We start from the raw sequence: 17,882 nt of genomic DNA on the forward strand, positions 1-17,882 counted from the left end.
TCAAGAAAACAAAGTGCCATCGTACCCATAAATTACTGTCCATGATGACTTTATGAAGTAGGGTTGTATTTGCTCAAATCATTGACAGAAGAGAATAACGTAATGGAATTTTTGAAAAGAAAACATAACAGCACAGAGTTAGAAGGTAATGACACCATGTCACCTAGTTTGTTTGCACAGGTAATTAGGACTAATCATTAGAATCTTTATAGTCCTTAGGTAACTATGAAGAAACTTTACCTGTTGTTTGTGACTTAACCCTAAAAGGGCCGGGGGAGTTGAGTCAAACCCCCCTCGACATTTTCCGTCACCATTCTGCCGCGCGAATTTTTTTGACCGCGCCGTTTGCTGACTTTTTACTTTCAAGTCTTGCACATCTTTTGACACCATTTTCGTGAAAATCGGACATACAGTTACAACGCTGCATGACCTTTTATACATACTTGTCAGACTGAAAATGGCCCAAAAACGTGATTTTGTGTACAAAGTCTATGCAAATAGAGTTTTCTCACCTTATTCAAAAAGTCTCACCAGTCTCATCTTATTCAAAAAAAATTATTATTTTCACTTTCAATGGCTGAAATAAACTGATTTTAGCATAATTATGCTTAGAGTAGGTTCTGTGATAGATTTTGTGGAAAAAAAAACGGAAAAAAGGTCGAAAAACAAAGAAATAAATAAGAAATTCATAAAACAATAGAATACATGAGAAATTAAAGATGATAAAAAGTTGTGGTACCTCAAAAGTGTCCTTGAATTTCCTTGTCTTAGTTTGTGTTTCAGGTTAAAGTACCTTTCATATAACTAACACTGTGAGACTTACTCGCCCCAAAGTGCTCTCATGTCTTAGTAATCATGCAATTAACTGCGACCAGCAGCCCCATACGCATAGCGACCAGCAGTCCCATACGCATAGCGTAATCGGGCTTCGCATTGTAGCATTCAGGATCATGACAAATTTAGTATCGCAGGGTAAATGTCTACTTAAAATCCCATAAATTCTTCAATTTGAAGACTTACCAATTAAGTTGAAGTATTGAAAACAGGCTTCGGGCAACGTTTGGTTCTGCCTATAGTCCCTTTCTGTTCGAATTGATGACTGAATGTGACTCGGTCGACAGGACCTTAGGAGAGCTACATACAGTACACTGAATACTACAGCCAGTGCATGCGAACACATCACATGCACACAAATTTCAAATCCATGAACGGATAAGATGTTTGTGTGCGCATGCGCTGGCCATGGTATCCAGTGTATGTACTAGTAGCTCTCCCAAGGTCCTCTCGACCGAGTCACATTCAGTCATCAATTCGAACAGAAAGGGGCTATTGGCAGAACCAAACGTTATTCGAAGCCTGTTTTCAATACTTCAACTTAATTGGTAAGTCTTCAAATCGAAGAAATTTTTTGGATTTTAAGTTGACATTTACCCGCGATACTAATTCTGTCATGATCCTGAATGCTACAATGCGAAGCCCCATTACGCTATGCGTATGGGGCTGCTAGTCGCAGTTAGCTATGCGTACAATGGGCTGCACGCTGCTGGTCGCAGTCAGTTGTTTCGTACAATATTTATCGACGCTGGACAGCGTTGGCTCTGGTACGAAACCATTATTGCATGATTACTAAGACATGAGAGCACTTTGGGGCGAGTAATTCTCACAGACAACGTACTTTAACCTGAAACACAAACCAAGACAAGGAAATTCAGGGAAGCTTTTGAGGTACCAAAACTTTTTATTATCTTTAACTTCAATACCAGATTTTTTTTTTCAAGTACATTGTTAGGAATGCTACAAGAAATAATGTCACCCAAAATTAGGATGCCATTTGCTTTATTTTCTGAATTAGAGCAAAATTCATGATTTCACGAATATTAATTCGTACAAAATATAAAAAATGGAAAATTCAATTTTTTCTTTTGTAGTATAGGAGATTACGCGACAAGTAATGTATGTGCCAATTTTCAGAGTAATTGCACAATCGACGGCCAAGATCTTGGGGGGGGGGGGGGGGGGGGGTTTGAATCAACCCTCCCCCGGCCACAGAACAGGCCAAAAAGCCCGACCTGGTTGGGGTTAAGTCTTTTCACATCATCTAAACTTGAATACAAATAGAAAATTTCCTTATGATATTAGCACAATGCAATGGATGTACCTGCTTACACCAATAATACATTGTTATCATACAGACATTTACTTAAGAAAGAGAGAATGGTACACAAGATTTACAATCACATTGAGACTGTAAGGGAAAAGTGGGTGACTTTGCTCTTTCATTACTGATTGCTTATTACACTGAAAGGAATTTTCTTGGATTTGCTAACTTCAGAAAAGGTAAATCTTCAAAGACAGATAGTATTACTAAAATAAATCTGATATTTACATTGACACCACTAAAACTGCATAAAAACATATGTTATTTTATGCTTTTCTTGGGAGAAAAAACAGAAAGAAAATCATTTTTCTTTTTGGTGGTATATTTGTACTTGACACTCACAACCATACAATTAGAGAAGACAGTTTGCAACAGTTCATATTGAAAGGATAAAAAAAATCAAACACCACGCATGAGTGAATGAGAACTGTGCTAAAATGGGCTTATTACATACTTGTATGTAGTTCGATGGTTTTTTCTTTTAGAACATAATATAATGTGAGTAAAAATCTACTGAAAAGTCAATCTTGGATGCATTTTACAATGCTAAAGATAAAACAGTGCATGGAATGTTTCATATGCTATTACACTATTCACTAAAAATACTTTGATTTCATGTAGTGAATTAAGGACAGCTTTAACATACCAAAGCTTACAAAATGGACAAATAAAATTCTACTGTAGGTGATATACACGATTAGCACCTGGTTTATTTTCATTTGTTTTACTCAAATTACATCATAATCAGTAAAATGTGTCTTGCCACTGACAGAAGCTGTGAAGTTCTGAGCAATCACCAAAGATGTCTCCACAATCACAGGAAATTTGTTGTGACAACTTGTGGTCTGAAGAGGTAACAGTGATTACAAAAACTAAATGTATTTTCAGAAAAAAAGACATAATAGCATACTTAACATGCAAATTTAAAAATGTTCACATGGTAACCATTTGACATACACAATGTTCCTATATATAAGTCATGTTTCTTTGTGGTTTCATTGTCATTGAAGTGTACCTGTGGTTCAGTATCATTACACACAAAAACAACCATCTATCTTTCTATCTATCTATCTATCTAACTATCTATCTTTCTTTCTATCTATCTGTCTGTCTGTTGGTCTGTCTGTCTATCTGTCTATCTTTCTATGTGTATCTATCTCTCTCTCAACTACATTTGTACTTCAATGTATGACATTTAACAAAAATCTTCTATACAGTTTTATGCTGCTCATTGGTCAGCAATAAATTACTTAACTCAAAACTTTCTTTTTTCCCATTTTTTAGCTACAAACAAAAGCTAAAATACCAGAAATACAAATAAAGCTCATAGACTGTAGTCACATCAAAACTTTTAGACTGCCTGTAATTCATACCATGTAATACAAGCAAGCTGCTAAGTGAAGTAGCCGTGGAGGAACAGTTTATCCTGAACAAATTGTCAAGAAGACAGTCAGACTTGTGTTTGCTGCTGAGGACATGTGTGCATGTTTATGTGTGTATTACTCTGTCTGTCTTCTTTTTTTTTTTTTTTTTTTTTACTACTGCTTAGGGAAATTCGTTGTTGTTTTTTTTTTGTAATTATATTTTTTTCCATGAGGGGACTGCATACTACAAGCTCTGCTTTTAAGTTAAGCAGTCCCCTCCATTTCCAGCAATATTGTCTAATATGCATTTACCACAGTGACGTAATAGTTATTTGTATCTCTGTTGATAATTTACCTGTATCTCTTTTACAATGTTATTCTGTTCATCGCATTGTGGTACTGATTTCCTGAATGTCTGTGTATACGAGCATTTCATTGTTTTTCTAATTATTTGTTTGTTGGAAGTGAAATAAATCAACTTGAACTTGAACTTGACATGATGACCATCCTTAGGCCGTCCTCTTGGCTGTCCCCTTGGCAGTCCTTTTGACAGGAACTTTGGCAGTCCCTTTGACAGGAACTTTGGCAGTCCATTGTTCCTGGGCAGACCTTATGTCCGGTATTCTTCATTACAAACATATCATACAATCCTGCCTATTCACCCTTACACTCATGCAAGCTGAATGAATTAAAACACAGCTTTAAAAGACTTAGTTAGGTATTGAATGATACAAGAATGTTCATAATTAACAAGAAACTTGTCATAAAAATGACAAGAAGAAACAGCAAAGTTCTTTTAAATACAAACTGTACAATGTCTGCTCTGATCTTCACTCTACATTCTGCAGAGTGTTATGCAGACAGAAAAGTAGACACTGACACACAAGTGGATTACTACGGTCACTTCAAGAACAAGTTGGAAAAGTCAGCATTGGTGAGTTTGGTAGGACGGGCTTCATCTTTACTTCCCTTGTCTCCATTCTGGTTTGTTTCTGTGACACCTCCTGGATGTGTAGGCTTAGGTTTTGGAGTGGTGTGACGTTGGAGAGATCTGGGCACGAGTGACACTTGTGTTCTTCCTTTTCCTCTTGGGCCAATAACACCTCTGGAGGAGTAATCAGCATACATTTTAGGTAAAATATATACTGGATGTGTGGCTACATTGTGTGGCATATCACATTCTCGGTATTAACATGTTGCACAGTACTGACAAGACTTAAAAAGAGGTGGAATGATGGTATTAGATATGATCAGAACTCCACTTTTTTCTGTTGTATGATCCGTATTGATGTCTTCACATAAAATACAACAATCACACTGGCATTTAGGTATTATCTAGAGCAGTACAATGTACATATTTTTTCCTTCATACATGTTTCCCGCTTACAACACGTCAGTCTTGACATATACTACTACTACTACTACTACTACTACTACTACTACTACTACTACTACTACTGTAGCTACTACTACTACTACTACTACTACTACTACTACTACTACAGGGGAAACTCGGTATAACGAACACTGATATAACGAGATATCGGTTATTACGAGGAAATTTTCCCGGTCCCAAATTTCCTTCCACACAAGTCTATGTAAAATGCTACTCTTATAGCGAGATCGGCTATAACGAAATAACTGCTATAACGAGATAAATTTTGTGACTTTAAAACAAAGAAAAACATAGCCAATCAAACCTGTTATAGCGAGGTAAAGCAAAATGTCCTCGGTTAAAGCATTCGCCTGTGCTATCACCTTCCGAGATTGTAAAGCTCAATGCGCCAAAAACTGTCTTGTACACACATATTTTCTTCAGTGCACTCAAGCTAGCACCGCATGTTGTACGTGTATGTGTGTGTGTGCGCACACACTGATACATGCAGAAAATGTGGTGGGACGCGTCCATATGTATACATGACATCATCATGACGATTAGCAGGTGTGAGGCAATCTGATGCTGCGATTGGCTTTCTACGTAGGGAATTCCCCATCTTCACACACACGCAGTCATAATGTACATACAGAATGTGTCACATACACACACAGCATTGCGCAGACCATATATTCCACACACCCATACCATAACCACATACTAAACCACAGACGATCTTGATACAATCGCAAGCTATATAATTTACAGATTCAAACATCTATTAATAAGAAACACATTCTTGATATTGGATTTCATTGGCGAAAAACATCTTCTTACCCATAAAGGTGAGTAATTCCCTCACACACATTATCAAGTTATCAGTATTGATTGAAAGATGATGGGTAGTCCCACATGTGCAAATTAATGTCTTTATGTTATGCTTTCTTTTATGCCTACTGATATAACGAGATATCGGCTATAACGAGGAAAATGACTCGGTCCCGACCATTTCGTTATATCGAGTTTCCACTGTACTGCTACTACTACTACTACTACTATTACTACATGTCTTATATACCCAGGGTACTAGCCTCTTCAGTGTTGACACTGTACTACCAGAGGGCCCTGCCATTATTATTACCCTAGTGTTGCCACTGCTCTATCAGAGGGCCCTGCTATTATTATTACCCTAGTGTTGCCAGGTAACCATTTATACACCTGGGTTGAGAGAGACATGGTGGGTAAAACATCTTGTCCAAGGACTTAAGAGCTGGGCATCTATGACCACTTATATCACATGCAGTTGACTAGTAATTGGAAAGTCAAGAACTAAAACTGAATATGACAACTAAGCCAAGGATAATCATACTTTCTCTTGCTAGGGAAACTCCCAGTCTGAATCATTTGGGCATCAGGCCTACATACTATACCATAACAAGCATTTTTTTTTTTTTTTTTAATGTTGTACAAATATTGAGGAAGTGTGACAAGATGTTACAGTAGTTCATTCCTCACAGAAAGGGAGAATTATGACTGGATTGGCACTTTATGAAATCTAGGCTGGGATTAGAAGCTGAGAGTTAACTCAAATCAAGGTGTGTAGACTGTAATGTATGAACTGTTGAGTCTTTGCAGTTGACTTACTTTGCACCAAGAGGTTTATCCTCCATCTTAGTCTGAGTGTCCTTCTGTGGAGTCTTGCGGACTGGTGGGTTACTGATTGCCACACTGATGGTGTGTTCTCCTATCCTTGTATTATCTTCTGCCATAACTGCCTTTGAAGCACATGCCTATTACAAAGGAATAACAACTTTGCTTTACTATTGTGATGAAACATGTACACAAAGCAGGATTCATATGGGTTTCCTTAAAAGTTGGACAGTTAAACAGCAGCAATATTAATACAACCTTTACAACACTCTCTAACAGCAAATTTTGCAATGGTGTGTTCTCACCTCATCCTCGTATTCCACGTAGGCAAGCCCTTTGGGGGTTCCACTCCGGAAAGTCACTAGCCTCACGCCTTTTAGCTTGCCATACTATGCAGAAAAAATTAAAAGGCCAATTCATGTCATGGTTAAAGGTATTTATTTTCTCAAAAAGAAAATGACCATGTGACAATTTGACAATTCAAATATGATTTTGGATTAGCAGCAGTGAGAAAAATAGAAACATTTGACACAGATCCTGAAACATTACAGGATAAACTTTCTCCTACACCTGTAACAAACGCAAAGACCAACAAGGAAAAGTAGAAATTACGCGGTGCGTAATATATGTCCCCGCCGGAAGTAGCATTTTGCAGCAAAATGTACAATGCAGGTCAAAAATCAAGGTCAAAGGTCAAAATTCTGTGTACAAGTTTTGAAGCCCTCACCTAGTGCCATCACATAAAGCAAACGGAATCGAAATCGGGTTAGAAATGGCGAAGGAGCAGCACTTTGTAGCCATGCAATGTACAATATAGGTCAAAAATCAAGGTCAAAGGTCAAAGAAGTCACAGGTCAAAATTCTGTGAAGAAGTTTTGAAGCCCTCACCTAGTGCCATCACATAAAGCAAACAGAATCGAAATCGGGTTAGAAATGGCGAAGGAGTAGCATTTTGTAGCTAATGTACAATATAGGTCAAAAATCAAGGTCAGGGGTCAAAGAAGTCAACGGTCAAAATTCTGTGTAGAAGTTTTGAAGCCCTCACCTAGTGCCATCACATAATGCAAACGGAATCGAAATCGGGTTAGAAATGGTGAAGGAGTAGCATTTTGTAGCAAAATGTACAATACAGGTCAAAAAATCAAGGTCAAAGGTCAAAGAAGTCGAAGGTCAAAATTCTGTGTAAAATTTTTGAAGCCCTCAACTAGTGCCATCACATAAGGCAAACGGAATCGAAATCGGGTTAGAAATGGCGAAGGAGTAGCATTTTGTAGCAAAATGTACAATATAGGTCAAAGGTCAAGGTCAAAGGTCACAACTGAAATTCTGTGTAGCAGTTTCAAAGCTCCCATGTAGTGCTCTCATATAAAGCAAACAGAATCAAAATCGGCTTATAAATGACAGAGAAGTAGCAAATTGAACATTTTGATCACACACGGACGCACACACGGACACACGGACACACAGACGGACACACGGACGGACACACGGACACACACACATACGGAGCCCGTTTCATAGTCCCCTGCTCGAACTCGTTCGGCGGGGACAATTACACAAATCCTGAAACACTACAGGATAAACTTTCTCCTACACCTCTAACAAACGCAAAGACCAATTACACAAATCCTGAAACACTACAGGATAAACTTTCTCCTATACCTGTGACAAACGCAAAGACCAATTACACAAATCCTGAAACACTACTGGATAAACTTTCTCCTACACCTGTGACAAACGCAAAGACCAACTAGAAATGTTGCTACAGCGACTGGTTATACCCCCGCCAAACAACATTTCATAAGCTTTGGTCAAAACAACATTTCATAAGCTTTGGTCAAAAAACTGAGGAAGTAGTTAAATCCGCAAGATCTTTCCTTGATCTTCTGCCATTAATATGCCGTTACCATGGCAACGTACTTTCGGGTACTGTCGAAAAATGCGTCTTGCACATCTAAAACCAAAGGCACACATCTGTACCAAGTTTCATGGAAATTGGGCAAAAACTGAGGAAGTAGTTTGCAACACAAAATTTTCCATCATTTTGGCTCATAATATGTGACAGTGCACCTCAAAACGAACATAAAGTCGCACACACTGATTTTGCGTGAGGACTGAAAATAAGTGAAATGGGTCAACCTAGCCGAACTTAACTTTTTCATATTTTCTGAAAGAGCGGGTCTTCTGTTACATTATGCTAAAATTTGGTATCATAAAACGGGCAGGAAAGTGTGTTTTTTAGCAGTTTATCTCGAACATTTTTGGTAGAATAGTGTGATTAGGTGTGTCTTTAGAATCCCTTTTTCATTTCTGAAAAACCTTGTCCACACTCTTCACTTTCAACTCTAATAACTTTTGAAAGGATAGTGCTACTGCTTTGAAAGTTGGAAGTAATTATGGACAGAATGTCTTAATGAGGCATGCTTAATTTCAGTTTAATTTGATAATCTCTTCATTGTTGTTACTCTGGTGGTTTACTTCCTGTTTTTTGTCCCATTCATCGCACAGCCAGCACGGTTTGGTAAAGATTAAGCGCTTGAATAGACACTGTACTTCAGAGCCTCTTTTCTCAGTTCACACTTTTCCTGAGTTTGTCCTTTCTTTCCAATATTTAGATAGGTTAGGAGAGTCCATTTGATTTGAGTTATACATCATTTTAAAGCTTAAAGTCTGCTCTTTCAGAATATGGTCTAAACTGAAAATTCATGTCTGGCGACTTTTTGTTTGTTTTGAGGTGCAGGGTCACATATGTGAGCTGTTACCATGGCAACATACTTTTTGTCACTGTCAAGAAATGTGTCATGCTGACCTATATCCTAAGACAAACATTCAATATGAATTCCATGAGAATTGGAAGAACACTGATGAAGCAGTTTTGCCATGAAGCATTTTGCCCTATATTTTACCAATAACATGCCGTTACCATGGCAACGCACTTTTTGCCACTGCGGAAATATGTGTCTTGCACATTAACATATTCAGATGAACATCTGTACCTAATTTCATAAAAATTGATCAAAAACTGTGGGAGGAGTTCGCGACGCAAGATTTGTACCCATTTTTGCCCATAATATGCCGTTACCATGGCAACGTACTTTTGGGTACTGTCAAAAAATACGTCTTGCACATCTACAACCAAAGGCACACATCTGTGCCAAGTTTTATGGGAATCGGTTGAAAACTGAGGAAGTAGTTCGCGACGCAAGATTTGCAACAGACCGACCGCCCGACCGCCCGACCGCCCGACCGACCGCCCGACCATCCGCTGATTCCTATATACCCCCTTCAAACTTCGTTTGGCGGGGGTATAATTACACAAATCCTGAAACACTACAGGATAAACTTTCTCCTACACCTGTGACAAACGCAAAGACCAATTACACAAATCCTGAAACACTACAGGATAAACTTTCTCCTACACCTGTAACAAACGCAAAGACCAATTACACAAATCCTGAAACACTACAGGATAATCTTTCTCCTATACCTGTGACAAACGCAAAGACCAATTACACAAATCCTGAAACACTACAGGATAAACTTTCTCCTACACCTCTAACAAACGCAAAGACCAATTACACAAATCCTGAAACACTACAGGATAAACTTTCTCCTATACCTGTGACAAACGCAAAGACCAATTACACAAATCCTGAAACACTACAGGATAAACTTTCTCCTATACCTGTGACAAACGCAAAGACCAATTACACAAATCCTGAAACACTACAGGATAAACTTTCTCCTACACCTGTAACAAAGGCAAAGACCAATTTTACTCCACTGATACACAGACACAGACACACACTCACACAGACACAGACACACACATTAGTGCATAATTTAGAGGTGATACACTCATGATAACCTATCACCTAAGTAAAAGTGTAGTCATGAAAAGGACTTCTGCGGAAGAAAGAAAGTGGGAGAGAAGACAAAGAAAAAACTTAATCCTGAATGGGGAGAGAAAAGAACGGAGAAATTTGTCAATGTAACACTGTAAAGTGATGAAAGTGATTCTGAAAAAGGAAGGTTGGGATGTAGGGAAAGTAGGAAATAGAAAGAGGAAGGAAAGAGGTAAGTCAAGGAGAAATCAGACTACAGGATAAGAGAAAGAATTGGAGAGTTGTGAAAGAGACTGAGCAAAAGCTCTAGAGATTTAGCATGAAGAATATTAAGTAGGATATTATGTGGGGACATTCAAAGTAACACAGGGAAATTCTGGGCAATTAACAAAATGGTACAATGTACGAGCTGATGTATAAATCGTCGCTGGGGTGACAAGACCTTGTATCTACAAGACGCCAAATGTTCAGGAGAGCAAAAAAACAAAAAAACAAAACCAAAAACAAACAAACAAACAAACAAACAAACAAACAAGCATAGTGGCCAAAGCACTATAGTGAATGGGAAAGCCTCTCCTTTGACATGTCATGGTGGCTTCACTTTTTGAGTAAAACAGTTGGGATTTGGCCAAGACATCACTTCACCTATTATTATGTATTTGACCATTAATCCAAAAAAGTCGTTTTCCACAAAATTTCAGATACAAGGTCTTGTCAACCCAGCGACAATATATACCTATATTTTTTCTCCTTTACAAATGAGAAAAGTAAAATCTGGTCATTTTAAGCTGTCAAAATACAGTTAGTCTTGATATCTAGATTACTGTTGTGATACTGCATGTAAACACACAATGGGAGAGTATTCATTGCACATCATATGCAGTGCTGTTCCATAAAAGTCCATAATTATTTGACCGCCAAGTCAAAAAATCTAGATAAGTCAGATTAGGATTCTTTCCTCTACCTACACATAATGTCAAAATTTGGCGGCTTACAACAAAGTTGAAATTGAGATATTTGCAGTATTTTGAGGACCATTTTTGTTTTCCATTGATACTTCTGCACAGCATGCCTGAGTGACCAAAATGTTTGCATCTTCTTTTCTTCGTCATCTATGAAACTGCATCTCTTAAAGAGAAAATCCATCCCAAATAAAGTCCAAAAGAAATAGAGAACAAAAATTCCCTACAGAACAGTGCAGAACAACGAAAATAAGATTAAAAAAAAAAAGGAATACATGTATATGACATTTTGAAATGACACATTTTTTTTTCTTAAAAACAGTTCTTGACGAGTTCTGATGAATATTCAAACGAGTGAGTAAATGATGTCATACCCTCACAATTTTCCATGTACAATCAGCACACAAAAAAGTAAACACTTTTTCAAGTTAATATTTCTCATAGAATATATGACTAAAAGTTAATGTATGTATCATATATCATATGAAAGGTAATTTAATTGCCTATTAAACCTACTAGGTTAATAAAAAGGGAAAATTTATGCATGAGTAAGATTTTAAAGATTTTATTGACTCTATCGATCCCCTCTCGGGGTATGAGAGTACAAACATATTTACAATATATGAATACAAAAGTATAAGTGATAATGTACAAATGTACATGTACATGTGAAAATAACAGATATAAATAAATATGCTTACAAAACAAGGCGTAAAGGACGTTTAACTACTCTACCACTACGAGTACAAACATTCACATCTACTTTACTTTCTACAAAACTACTGTCTTTCTTCTTTGGTATTGAAGAGAACTGAAACAAAATAATTCTGACAAAAATGGCTAGTTTTTTCAAATGGCAAGCATTAGTTGAACTGAATAATTTGGCCATATGTAATGCACTTGGTCTACTGGCCATCACGCTACTTGGTAAATACAATAGTCTCTCTTTGTTGAAAAAGGGACAAACAAAAATATAATGAATGAACACCTTTGTTTTTCTCTTCAAAGGCACAAAAGTAAAAATTGCAAAAATGAACAACACGTCATTCATACGTAAGTGCTCTTCCATGTACCAATATGAACAAAACACAATTTTACTAATACAATAAAAACATGACTTAAGTTGCAGCAATATAAATCTATAAACTCAAAGATATCTTTGAAGCCTAAAAGATCAACAAAGGCTAGAATAATTGAGGAACCTGGAGAATTTTCTGTTAGATCAAAATCTAAATGAAATGAGAGAAGAGGCAATATAAACATAAATGGTAGGAATTTCAAATGATTTCTCAAATTAGGAAAATTGCAAATGATATTTGGGTCTTAGATTTGTCACATGAATTCTTAAATTACCAAATCAAAAGAATGAAACTTATACAGATATTCTGTTCATTTAATCATCTTTATGCACTTACTCCCTATGTCATTTGAAGTTTGAGTTGACAGATAAGTTCTTCCCTCTTTAGTTTCCCACTTTGATTTTGTTTGAGATTATAAAGAGATAAAGAAAATGAAAACACATTTTCTACTTCATTCATGTTTCTCATTGTGTTAAACTGGTCTTTTGTTACCTTTGTTTATCTTGAAGGGCATTTCCAATTGAAAGAAAAAATGTCAATTTTTGCACTTTTTACTTTTGTACCATGGAGGACAAAAATGAACGTGTTCACTCGTAAAACTTCGTAATTTTTAAATTCATAAATTTTTGTTTGTTTTGACCCACTAGGTTAATAGCCAATTAAATTATGTTTAATATTGCATATAATACATTGATTTTCATCAAAATCTTCTATGAAAAATATGAACTTGACAAAGTGTTTACTTTCTTTTTTTACTGAGGGTATGTTATGCCAAATTCAGAATTCATTTCTCCTGTACTGCCTTTGCTAAATTCTTACAATGTCTTTAGCGAACACACATCTACCAAACATCCCTTGCCCTTTATGCAGTATATGGTATGCCGGCCAGACTTCAACCATAATTATTTAATTCTATTGAGCTGAAATATTTCAACAAAGCAAAAGTTGAATTGCTGAATACCAACTTTTGCAGGTCTTGTTTTTTTTTTCATGAAATGCGCAAATTCCAACACATTCAATATAAAGAGACTGATCTGGAGCTATGTGAAAGCAAGGTGCACAGTATGAATTTCTTTTAAGGTAATTTGAATGTATTTTTAGAAAGCAGCCCACATTGTACCAGAGGGAACAGGCAAACGAAAATCTAATGCATAAAAATTATGAATTTCCTACCACTGCTGCACAAAATGCAGCATGAGAATGGCTGGGAATAGACCTCCTGATAAGCTATCCTGGAGGTTTTTATGATCAATTTACACCATTGCCTTGTGCATAGCTTTTATTGTGCTTGTTGTCATGACAACAGCACACTGGTGCACTACTCTCTGGAGTTAATTGCCATCAAATATTCATCATTTGGGAAGGCTTCCACCATGTGTACTCACAGGGTTTGAAATAAATTCTAGCTTGCTGCCATGGCGCACAATTTTGTACACATACAGCATGCATAATTATGGCTTTATGTTTAATGGTGCAATACATTACATGTAGTGTACGCATACCCATGGTGTTCTGTACAGTGGCATTATTTACTATTTCTTTCAAAAGAGCAATTTGACAAGCTGAACGGCACAATAAATCATCTATTTCCTGCCCTACACTTTCACTTTCTGCAATATGCTGTGTGTGGCTTTCAAAGGCAACAAGTTAACAAGGCAAAAGTTAAATTTCATCATAGCAGGCAGAACTATGATATTATGTATAACTTCCCATCCCCCATTTTTCATACATTTGGTATATGGAATTCAATGCCCAAAATAACAGATTATCAATACAGCTGAATGAAACAAGTAGATCTCAAAATTGCAACATCAAGAAAAAGTTTGTGACATCATTATGACATCAATATTTTTTTTTTAAATGAATAATTTTACTGAAAGTTTCTAGGCAATTGTGCCAAAAGTCAACTAAAACACACACTCTCTCACACACATACACAAACACACACAAAATGCACACCAAATGCAAGTTTTCCCACTCAGCATAAAGCTTGCTTTGACATTTTGCAATGAGACTGCTTAAACACACACACACAAAAGATAAAAAAAATTAAAGGGACTGTAAAGTACTGGTTGAGGTGGGGATTCATGTTTTGAACATTCCTAAGTGAGATAATGAAAAACCTCTTATGAAATATGAAAGAGCATGTAATTCCATGAGGAATTCAACGTTTATTTAATGAAAATTGGTTTTGAAATGGCTGAGATATCCAAATCAGAGCAATTCTAATAAAGTGTGGGACCCACACCTTTTTACGATCGCTTTGTTTTACTTTGTTTTTGGATGTTTCAGTCATTCAAACCCGATTTCATCAAATAAACTTTGAATTCCTCTTAGAATGGTATGCTCTGTACGATTTCATAAGTGTTTTCTTGGTATCTCGCAAAAAATTAAAAGCCCAATTTTCATCTCCACCAATACTGTACCATCCCTTTAAAAAGTGACTTTTATCGCATTATTTTATAGTAAATGTTAAGATCCCTCCCTAGAGAGGCAGCTAGCTGCAAAAGCCATCATTCACAGTGGTTGAAACCAACGATACTTTAAACATCACAATTTTTATTGCAGTATGATGGAAAGAAACATTCTTTAAGGTAGCACTATTTCCCAATGAGAACAGACTTTTAATGACACAGATACTAGCAGAGACTGGATGGGTAATAATAATTGATATGATTTATATAGCGCCAAATCCACTCTGCAGAGTGCTCTAGGCGCGGAAGGAAGAGAAAGTGAAGGAGATAAAAGACATACAAATATCAAAAAAATGTAATGAGTAATCAAATTGAGGCTTTAAACAAGTGAGTTTTTAGACTGCTTTTAAAGGAGTCTGATGAAGAACAATTTTTTATGGCTGAAGGTAAGTTATTCTATAAGGTGGGAGCAGCATGGCCAAAGGCACGTGTGCCCCATATTGTAGTGAATCTTGGAATTATCAGAGAACCGGAGTTGGATGAGCGTAGAGATCTAGCAGGGATGTAATTATGGAGTAAGTCAATGTTATACTGAGGAGCAGCACCTTTTTTAATAGAAAGTCTAACACAAGACATGAGGAATACTATGCACTGCAGGTACCCTATATCCCTTCCTTTTTAAGACATGAAAAACTCCTTCATTTCTATTTGACATTATTTTCCCACAATCACTAGTTCATGTCAATTCCAATGTCTATTTGACATTAAATACTTGAATGCAGAACAAATTGTCAAGTATAGTGGCTCCAGTCATGGTGCATGAATAGTGGAACAGCCTAAAACGTCTTGACTTTGAACCATGATTGCAGTAATATTGATGTTTGGGGCACTCCACTGATTTTAGGTTCAACTGTGTAAGTGAGCATTTCTACTACAATCTTATAATATTGACATAAATTAGGCAAGTTCTGTGGAGAATTAAATAATAAGAGAACACTTACAGCTATTCTCCTTTCACCATTGTTACACTGTAATACACACAACCTCTAAACAAAACAGAAATACAATTTGTACATGCCTCCACTCATGTCATGTCAGTTGACATTGGTTTCTTTGACTTTGTGTATGTATTTTTTGAGGGTCCCATACCCTACAAGCTTTGCTTTTTAAGTGGGACCCTCCATTTCCATTCTAATCTTTGTATTAGGTATATACCTTAGAAACGAAATTCTGTTGTTACTCGTGACCACTTGTATGTTTTCTTTGAAATTGTTATAAATTTGTTCTGTAAATGTATTGTATATATTTTTTTCTGTTTATTCAATGGAAATGGAAATAAAATTGAATATAATAAGATGCTGCAAATTATCAGGAAAGGAAATGAAAAGTAAAATATTTGTTGTCCAAATACTTTAAAGAGAATAAAATTGTGTGACATGTTTATCATAGATCACAACTTTGTATCAACTATATTTCAAAGCCTCAATCAAAGACCAAAGCTGAAAATTACAATGCAGGTTAGTATAAAGTTTTGTATTCAGGGACCTGTAAATGCACACTATCCAGATTGCACTGAGATATTGGGATCATGGAGCACTTCCAAGAAAGGTCCAGTCATGTTTTATTGTATCTACTACAAGCATTCTGTTATAAAATAAAATATGGCAATTTAGCTTTTGATAAAAGTAGGCATGTTCATGGGCAAGGAGTATTACAAGCATAACTTGTGTGTGCCTGTGTGTGGCTCAGTATGAGAGACAGTGATATAATTAAATGTTTACACCAATTACATTATACCATGGATTGTTTGGGTGGAAAAAGAGGAGTTTTTTAAAGAAAAGAAAGATCAGTGACGCTACATTTGCTCTTGCCACAATTGCTCCGCTTTTATATTCTTCAAGGACTTAGGATTAAGGATAGGGCTGTTATAGGGGTTTAGCTTTACGATTATAGTTAGGGTTACCTGTAGGTATGTTTGTGTGTGAGTTTTTTTTTTATTGTTGTTTGGATTAGCAAGCAGATATTTCATGAGAAAAATGTCGCAGTCTGAGCAAATGTCATGGAACCACAAAGATCAGAGAAAATTAGGGAAGTACGAAGACAGCGAAGCAAGAAATAAGTAAAAAGTAGAAGACAGCTAGACAGACAACAAGAGACTTCTCTCTAGATGCTTCATCTCTTCCACCACCATTCTTTTTAGGTCTTCTCAAAGTGCCATGTCTTCACTGTTTACCTCTCAGTTTCTAGCATTTTTCAATAACTTCCTATCATCTATTCCTTTTGCCTTTCTTCTACCTAGTAGTATACAATCCTCAGCAGGGTGCATAACCTGGTGAATTGTGATGTGGTCTATCCCAAACACTCACAATTGGACCCCATTGACGACGGGCTAGTGCTGCTGAATACGGGCTTTCCAACCATCTTATCAAATGGAAAATGAGAACAAAAAACAAACAGGTTTACCTACAATTCTTCAGGGACTTTTTCCAGAAAGAATACTTCCTTCATTTCCTCCATCCTCTCTCTCTTATTTCTCTTATCTTTTTATTACCATTTTCACCTTCTTACTCTTTCTTCTTCTCTCCCAAAACAGACCTTTTCTGGTCTACACACATGGTGAACCATAAACTCTATACCTTTGCATTCATTCCACCATGCAAACTACCTCCTTCGAGAAACAGCATAAATGTTGGTAAGTGAATAGATTTACAAACTAAACACAGCTAGCTGCGTTCGCCTTTTACTTTAAACACAAAGAGTCTTGATACATACAATGTAGCAGACTGTGGAGGGGGAAGAAGGGCTACTGCCTCGGTGCCTCCATACTCCAAACTTGTTCAACCTCCCCGGAAAAAAAAAAAAAATCATACATATGCCCAAGCAATACGGTGTTGCAAGGTCAAACAAATAATACACGAAAAACCTCAACTAATAAAAGTAACATTCCATTTAGATAAGGAGAAGAAGAAGAAAAGAGTTCCTGAAGAACATCAAGTTGTAAAAAAGAATCACAATCTGATACTCCTTCACTTTCT

General features: G+C 36.6%; 1 protein-coding gene across 1 annotated transcript in view; it reads right to left on the bottom strand.

Annotated features, from left to right (window-relative positions):
- Positions 1–3,840: 3,840 nt before the first annotated feature.
- The window catches only part of LOC139737291 (squamous cell carcinoma antigen recognized by T-cells 3-like), a gene marked incomplete at its 5' end in the record, with an annotated part of 77,312 nt that continues 63,270 nt past the window's right edge, over positions 3,841–17,882 (bottom strand). Inside the window, 3 exons of the mRNA XM_071647965.1 lie at positions 3,841–4,627; positions 6,542–6,687; positions 6,853–6,936. Coding sequence (XP_071504066.1) covers positions 4,423–4,627; positions 6,542–6,687; positions 6,853–6,936 — 435 coding nt within the window. The remainder of the gene's footprint in view (positions 4,628–6,541; positions 6,688–6,852; positions 6,937–17,882) is intronic.

This window comes from Diadema antillarum, unplaced genomic scaffold (assembly GCF_040938485.1).
Source record: "Diadema antillarum isolate AM-2024a unplaced genomic scaffold, OU_Dant_1.0 seq00000688_RagTag, whole genome shotgun sequence".
Taxonomy (NCBI): domain Eukaryota; kingdom Metazoa; phylum Echinodermata; class Echinoidea; order Diadematoida; family Diadematidae; genus Diadema; species Diadema antillarum.